The 8,491-nt window shown below is 47.2% G+C and overlaps 1 protein-coding gene across 2 annotated transcripts; it reads right to left on the bottom strand.

Annotated features, from left to right (window-relative positions):
• Positions 1–4,612: 4,612 nt before the first annotated feature.
• LOC116234809 (uncharacterized) lies at positions 4,613–7,579 on the bottom strand. 2 transcript variants are annotated; one of them, XM_031602585.2, is made up of 2 exons: positions 6,813–7,579; positions 4,613–5,721 (listed from the first exon to the last, which is right to left on the bottom strand). In XM_031602585.2, exon 2 carries the CDS (start codon positions 5,637–5,639, stop codon positions 4,650–4,652), a length of 990 nt encoding a protein of 329 aa, XP_031458445.2. In that variant the 5' UTR covers positions 5,640–5,721; positions 6,813–7,579; the 3' UTR covers positions 4,613–4,649. The 2 variants fall into 2 exon arrangements, with proteins under 2 accessions (XP_031458445.2, XP_031458446.2); XM_031602586.2 differs by lacking the exon at positions 6,813–7,579 and adding an exon at positions 5,888–6,802.
• Positions 7,580–8,491: the final 912 nt, after the last annotated feature.

The following is an 8,491-nucleotide window of genomic DNA, read 5'->3' on the forward strand; positions in this document are numbered from 1 at the left end:
TATACTAGTCAGAAATTAATTTTCACCAAACTACTTTATCTCATTTCACCTTAGAAGTCACAATTTGTCGCAATTTCTGAAATCGTCTGTAGATGATTCTGCTATTATACAACCATAGTTTCTTCTTGAGTTGGAAGTCATTCTAAAACTACATTTGGTAGATTTTTTTTTTTGTCCATTTTACAACACAGAAGGAGAATTCAACTTCCAGGATTACCAGTTTTTTATCTGCGTTTTTCTTGTATTGCTTCTGAGAAAATGAAAACTGCACAAAAGCAGTGAAAGGAAGGAAGGAAGGAAGGAAGGAAGGAAGGAAGGAAGGAAGGAAGGAAGGAAGGAAGGAAGGAAGGAAGGAAGGGAGGAAGGGAGGAAGGGAGGAAGGGAGGAAGGGAGGAAGGGAGGAAGGAAGGGAGGGAGGGAGGGAGGAAGGGAGGGAGGGAGGGAGGAAGGGAGGGAGGAGGGAAGGAAGGAGGGAAGGAAGGAAGGAAGGAGGGAAGGAGGGAAGGAGGGAAGGAAGGAGGGAAGGAAGGAGGGAAGGAAGGAAGGGAGAAAGGGAGGAAGGGAGGGAGAAAGGGAGGGAGGGAGGGAGGGAGGGAGGGAGGGAGGGAGGGAGGGAGGAAGGGAGGAAGGGAGGAAGGGAGGAAGGGAGGAAGGGAGGAAGGGAGGAAGGGAGGAAGGGAGGAAGGGAGGAAGGGAGGAAGGAAGGAAGGAAGGAAGGAAGGAAGGAAGGAAGGAAGGAAGGAAGGAAGGAAGGAAGGAAGGAAGGAAGGAAGGGAGGAAGGAAGGAAGGAAGGAAGGAAGGAAGGAAGGAAGGAAGGAAGGAAGGAAGGAAGGAAGGAAGGAAGGAAGGAAGGAAGGAAGGAAGAAAATAACCACTGCCATTGTGTGTGAACCCTGGCAAGTAGATATAAATAGCACATTCTGGGATTTTTAGTTTGGTAAAATGACATTTACATTCCACTTCATGTTTCAAAGGAAAAATGGCTAAACAATTTCCTGATGGCAAAAGTTCATTTCAAGTCACCTTCAAAAAACTACAATGCAGAGTAATTGAGTAATCAATGTGATTTGAAATTATTAAAAAATGATCTTTCAGGTGACCTCACTGCAAACTAAAACAATGACTAAAAAATAGGTGTTGTGTCCTTGAAATACGTAAGAGTTTATCCAACATCGGCTTCTCAGTCTTCCCCTATGGTTCTCATGGATGATACTAATCTGTAGGATTTTCAGTACCTCATTGAAAGACAGGAATGGATTTATACAAAATCAAACTTTGGTATTCCAGTAGTACTGATTTTTTTTTCAACAAATTGAAAAAGTTACTTTATGTACATATGTACAGCTTACCTCTCCAGAACTGTTATTGCAGAGTGTTTTTCTTCTTCTGATCTGAAATTTGACTAAGACAAATATGACAGCCTATGTCATATGATAAAATATGACATATGATATGATATGATAAAGGTAGGTAAAGTTGTTCCAAATCCACTTCCCAAGCAATCTTCACGGGAAAAACAAAACAAAACAAAAACAGGTTTAAAACAAAATAGCAGCGGAGGTTGTTAATATACTAATGTATCTCCTACAGCAAAAAGTTAATGGATTAATTCCCCAGCAGTTTCCCCGAAACAATGCTGTTTATAACACATTCTTGTGGATGTTTATACCATGTTGGTGGATATGTGAGGGTCCTGTCATAAGTCTAATAACAATTTACAATCACAGTTCAAAATATGAATGAAGGGGAAAATACAGTCAATGAGGAGCAAGGTCAATAATTGTACTAGGTTTACATAGCCACTATGGTATAAATATTGCTCTGATATTTAATATTCTAAATTTCTAAATTCTAAGTTACTTATTACTAAAATTATAAATTGCTTATTACATAATGTTATATTACAAAGTTAACATGTTAATAATAAAATAAGGATATCATAATGTAAAAGTGCAACTTTTCTCTGAAGAAATTGCTGAAGAAAAAGAAAGAAACTAAGTACTTAACCCCTCCTGACCTTCCAGAGGAATGACATTTAGATTAGCCCCTTTTCTTTTCTTTGTATATCTTCTTAGTAGGTGATACAAAAATTCCAAAATGATTTTACTTTCCCATGAACTATAGGTAAGCAACTGCCCACCAGCTGAGACAACAACAAACTCTGCAGGCTACCTTTATGGTACATTACACCATAGGAAATTTCACAATGAGAAAAAGCTTTCAAGAAAACAAACAGTAATGGAATACACAGTCACGCAGACACACACACAAAAGTAAGAAACACAAGAAAAAAATAAAAAGAAAAAAAGGAAAAGGGAGTCTATGAAAAAACCTGGCTTACCAAAATGAAAGACTAGTGGGCAAAATCTGATACATCTGAATGTCTCATAATTCAGCCAAATGTGTGATTCTTCTTCCCTACTCTGATTTACTACAGTAAATCAAGCTTTTTACTAACTGTATAATTACAAGTAACTCTGTGTTCTTCCATCTTTCTCTCTCCCTATCATTCATACTGTACCTTTTTCAAGTTCAGAGTTCTTCTTTCACTTTCACCTTGTGTTTCCCTAAGGAGTCAGATATCCAGATTTTTGTACACTATCAACATCTTTGCTTCCAAAGCAGGAGGCTGCCAGAAACAGCCATGAAGAGATACTATACTGGGAAGGAGTCCACTCCTGGGATAGGTGCTCCCCTGCCTAATTTAAATGCCTATAATTGACAACAGCCTTTCCAAATACAACATACATATTTTTTAGTTATTGCTGCCAATAGCTGCACAGTTAAAGATGTTCCAACTTCTCACATGGTCCTGCCAACAAGGTGGGTAGAGGGGGCACAAGGAGCTGGGTGTGGACAGAACGAGAACAGCTGACCTAAACTAGCCAAAGGGATATTTCATAGCAAATGACATCATGAGAAATAAACATTAAAAACTGTAGAGAGTTGGCTGTTTCTTCTCAGAGACTGGCTGAGCATCGGTTGGCAGGTGGAGAGCAATGTTGCATGTCACTTTGAAAACATGTATTAATATTGCTACTACTACTACTTTCCTTTTTCTTTTCTGTGTAAGAATATATTTGTCATATTTGCTTTTTGGTTGTTGGTGGTTTCTCTTGGTTTGTTTTGTTTTTTATCTCAATCCATGAGTCCAACCTTATTGACTGTTTGGTTGTTGTTGTTGGTTTGTTTTTTTTTTTTTTTTCTCTCAGCTCTCTCCACTAACCCACTGGGAAAGGCAGTGGGTGAACAGTCGCTTGGATTTAGCTATATGCTGTGGTAAACCACAACAGCATTTTTTGGCTTGCAATATGCGGCATGAAGAGTTGAGACAACAGCAAATTTGACCAAAGAGTGCTAAAAAAAATTTTTAAGTGTTGTAGCAGTTAATTATTTAGCTAGTCACAATGTTACTTTCTTCTTATTATTTTTGGAGTTATTTCAGAGTCTCTTCTTGAAACAACATCATTTAGCACCTTACTTGCTGTGTATGTTCCTTGTTGTGCTGTTAACCATCTGTAGGGTTGGATTAAGGTCATCATTTTCCTTTACAGTGTAACTCCGGCTTAGAATAAGATAAAATTACTGTTTGGGAGACTAATTTGGTATTTGTCCTTGGCATTACATTCATCTTCATATTTCGGGATCTGTATCTTGGAAACTACTACTAATTACACTATTTATCTCCTCAGGGAACCAGGCTACAGAGAAGACAAAGGGGAATACTTTCCCCTGCTTCCACCCTTCCTCCCTCACTTTTCTTTTCCCCCCTCCCCCCTCCCCAGGTCAGTTACAGTAGCTCTTAATAATTATGAATATCCTTTGAATGTTCAAACCAGCATGTTGTACTGTACACTGCCATTTTACCTGTACTTCAGGAGCCAATCTGTAGAAAACAACTTCCCCTTTCTCTTTCTCTTCCTCTTCTGCTTCCCTTCTCTTTTCCTTTCCCTTCTTCCCTTTCCCCTTCTCTTTTTCCCTTTCCTTCCTTTTCACAGAATCACAGAATCATGGGGGTTGGAAGGGACCTCCAGAGATCAAGTCCAACCCCCCTGCCAAAGCAGGTTCCCTACACCAGGTCGCACAAGTAGGCGTGCAGGCGGGTCTTGAATATCTCCAGAGAAGGAGACCGCACAACCTCCCTGGGCAGCCTGTTCCAGTGCTCCATCACCCTCACCGTAAAGAAGTTCTTGTGCACATTTGTGCAGAACTTCCTATGCTTCAGTTTTCCTCCTTCTCCATTCCCTACCCCTCCCTTCTCCTTCCTTTTCACTCTCTTCCCCTTCTCATTTCCCTTCCCCTTCCTTCCACTTTCCCTTCCCATTCCTTTCCCTCATTCTTTTCCTTTCCCCTCCCTCTCCTTTTCCTTCCACTTACCTTCCCCTTCCCCTTCCTTTCCCTTTGCCTTTGCCTTTCCCTTTTCCTTTCTGTTCATCCTTTCTCTTTCTCTCTCCCTCTCCCTTTCTTTCACATTCCCCTTTCCTACGTTCTAACTCTGACAATTCCTCAGACACAGATCACTGCTACGTGCTGGGGCCAAGCTGACAGGCTGTCCAGCGGTGCAGTCCTATGCACAGTGCACATATGGACAATAGGAACAACTTGTGCTTCTACGTTTTTATCTTTTATTGGAAATGCGTGAGCCCCCCTAGAGTGGCCGGGGGCGCCGCCTCTTGCAGGGCGGAGGATCGCGCTGGGCGCTGCCGGCCCTCCTCTTGGTGGGGCGCCGGCGCCCCCCAGCCGAGCGCTTCCTGCCCCGGCCGTGAGCGGAGGGGCCGCGGCTGCGGCGCTGGGCAGAGGGACCGGCTGCCTCGGGAGCCGGCTCCTCGCTGGGACCTGTGCCGAGGGCCCCGCTGGATGTGCCGGGGAGCTCCTCTGCGTCGGGACTCGCGGAGCTGCTCGAGGGCACAGCGCTGGGAGCGACGGTCCCCTCAGGAGCGGTGCCGGGACCGGACGGGGCCGCGGGGCCGTCCTCGTGCTCCCGGGCAGCGCCGGGGTCTTCGAGGCCCAGCAGCCTCCGGGCCTCCTGGCTGCACCGGCTCTCGATGGCTGCGATGAGGCCGTCGATGAGCGGTGCGGTGATGGGTCCCAGGGCGTGCTCTGTGCAGTCCACCAGGACGTCCCTGTCCGGCCCCACCTGGCACAGGAATGCCAGGATCATGCTCTTGATCCAATCGATCTTCCACCAGCGCAGCTCCCCGTTGCGGCGCAGTTCCTGCTCCAGCCAGGGCAGCACCGGGTCGAGGATGTTTCTTCGGACCCTGAAAAGTGCCGCCCACTCCCCCAGCAGGAGGCCGCCCACTCTTTCCGGCTCCTCCGCCATGGGCTCAGGGGACAGTGGTGGAAGGGGGGGAAGAAGGTCCTCGTCACTGTCGGGACCGGTGGCAGTGGTGGTGCCGAAGCCGACAGGCACCGGCACTGCGGGCGGGGAGACGACGCAATCCACGTACTGGTTGTCTCCCCGCACGGAGACCCGGATGGTCTCCATGGCTGTCCTGCACAGCGGGCAGCTGTCCCTCAGCCTCGCCCACCGCTGGATGCAGCCAAGGCAGAAGCTATGATTGCATGGAATCGCTCGTGCCATGTCCTGCCGCACCTCGCGGCAGACAGGACACATCCATGCCTCTTCTGCAGCCATGATCTTCTCGCTGCAGGCACTGGGAGAACCGAGGATGACGAGTTGTTCTCCTTCAACGCAGCTGCGGCGGTGGTGTCTCGCCCTGCAAGAGGAAGGGAGGTCACAGTCACTCGCTGTCCCAGGGTGTGCGAGTCCTCTGCAGAAAGTCCCCCCAAGCCCACTGTTGGGCCGTCTTGTGCTCCCCGCTGGCACGGGGCCAGGCTCCCCACGGCTGCCCTGAGGGACCCAGGTGTCCCCGCACGACTCACCTCCGCTGCTGCGGGTGCGCTCAGTAGGGTCCCGGCTGCCTGCACTAGGCAGGGCCTAGTGGGAGCAACAGGGGAAACAGAAGTGATACTGCGGGATCAGGCACTGAGATGCTGCAAGCAGCCCCAGGAAAGACCCAACACAGTACAGCCAAGAACTTGCTCGACCTCCAAGCCTCGCAGAGCTGCTCAGCATGGTCCAGGAACGAGCCAGACTGAGCCAGGCTCTGCCGGCACCCCACTATGAGCAGTGAGGGCACAGCTGTCACAATCGTCACCCGGTGATGTCACAGCCTGTTGCTCGGTAGCATCACAGACTCATCTGGATTGGCAAAGACCTCCAAGATCATCAGGTCCAAACTTCAACCTAGCACTGCCAAATCTACCACTAAACTGTGTCCCTAAAGACCACATCTACATGTCCTTCAGGGTTGGGGACTCAGTTACTTCCCTGGGCAGACTGTTCCAATGCTTCAGAACCATTTTACTAAATATATTTTTCCTAATATCCAACTCAAATGTCTCCCAGTGCTGCATGACACCATTTCATCTTGTCACTCATTTCCTGGGAGAGCAGGCCAATCCCAGCTTCCTTACTACCTCCTCTGAGGCGATTGTAGAGAGTGCTAGGGTCTCCCCTGACTTCCCTTTTCTCTAGGCTACATTAACCACAATTCCCTCTGATGCTCCTCACAAGACTTGTTCCTTAGACCCTTCCCCAGATGGCATGGAGGATTTCTGGGGGAGGTCTGCTCTTGCTTCCCAGTCATCCAGGCTTTCATGGACAATACAGGGTTCTAAGCATAAGGCAATTTCAGTGTTTGTCTACCGAGTCTCAGAATGAGGTTCAAGCGTGAACTTAAGTAACAGTGTGAATGTAACTCCCTGCAGCTGCCCTGAGGGACCCAGGTGTCCCCGCACCACTCACCTCCGCTGCTGCGGGTGCGCTCAGTAGCGTCCCGGCTGCCTGCACTAGGCAGGGCCAGGGAAACAGGAGCGATACTGCGGGGTCAGGCACTGAGATGCTGCAAGCAGCCCCAGGCACGACCCAGCACAGCACAGCCAAGAACTTGCTCGACCTCCAAGCCTCGCAAAGCTGCTCAGCACGGTCCAGGAACGAGCCAGACTGAGCCAGGCTCTGCTGGCACCCCACTATGAGCAGTGAGGGTACAGCTGTCACAATCGCCACCTGGTGATGTCACAGCCTGTTGCTCGGGGACATCACCATGGGCTGTCTGCCCCTACAGTACCCATTCCAGTGTCAAGACATTCTTTTATTTTCCCATTTTACCTTACCTTACTCTTCTTTTTCCTGTTCCTAATTTGCTTAATCTTCCTTTTCATTCCTGTCCACCTCTAATGCCTTACATTTGACATCAGTGCGTAGATCTTTACTTTTCTTTGAATAAATCAACCCTGATTATATATTTTCTCTGTTTCTTCACCAGTGTACTGTAGATTTTTCACTAGTGTGTTATGCAGAAATTGGGTTTGGCATTCTGCTTGCTTCAGGAATGTCTGGTCAGTCTTTCCCATTCCTCTTCTGTATGCATGATCCTGATGCTTTTCATAAATATCTTCCATTATCAAACTGGTTATATCTTTCTTCTCGAGTGTCACACCTCACCTCTGGGATGGGAGGAATGAGTAAAATTTGTGAATCACCTCGGACTGGATTAAGATGAAATAAGACAGACCATACCTAAACACCAACTTTAAAGAGAAATCTCTACAGAACCATGACCCAGTAGGGGTTGGACCTCTCAGATGTATTTCTACCTACACTGTGTAGTTCTATGGAAAATCAAATTAAGCCTTGAGTTACTTAACAGCTTTTGAGAAACCTTGTCTTAGCAACTTTAGGAGGAAAGAGAAAAATGATTGGGTGAGGGGTGGGGGAGAGACATCACCAGTTCTTGGTCCAGCTCCTGATCCGCCAATGGGGGTGTCAGGCATGGAGAGAAGGGGCCTACCCTAGACTTGTGCATATCCCTATTTACAGATCCCAGTGCCTGGACTTTTGGAGCGTTTTCTTGCCCCAGTTCCAGGATTGGTTGAGAAATCTATCAAATTAAGAGAAATGACACCAGGCACTCTCCCGTGGCTTAAAAGTCTCTCAGAGTGTTATACAGACTCACAGTACACTTGGGCTAGTCCCTCACGCTGAGGTGACCAGTTTTCCCTGGCAATCACCTGGAGAAACAAAGTACCTCCCATCATATGAAGATCAAGCCTTCGGCCACGTTAGGAGCCTTGCACATATCCCTGAGATCCAACAAGATTCATTCCAGAGTCCTAAAGGAATCAGAAAATGGAGTTGATAAGCTGCTCTCTATTAGACTTGAAAAGTGATAGCAGTCAAGAAGTCTACTGACAAGAAAATGGAACATTGCACTCATTTTTTAAAAGTTTATTAAGGACAGTGACCTACTTCTGATCCTTGGTAGTGTGATTAGCATCACCAACGAGAAGGCACATATCCACAATATGTAAGCAGTTTGTGTGTCCCTGTCCTCCACTCTGACCCAGGATGTGCAGACATCAGTGGTCAGGGTGATAAAGGTCATCTGTATTATCAAGACCCGATCGGTGAGCCACCAAGAAGGT

The sequence above is a fragment of the Phasianus colchicus genome, chromosome Z (assembly GCF_987193195.1).
Source record: "Phasianus colchicus chromosome Z, bPhaCol1.hap1.1, whole genome shotgun sequence".
In the NCBI taxonomy this organism is placed as follows: domain Eukaryota; kingdom Metazoa; phylum Chordata; class Aves; order Galliformes; family Phasianidae; genus Phasianus; species Phasianus colchicus.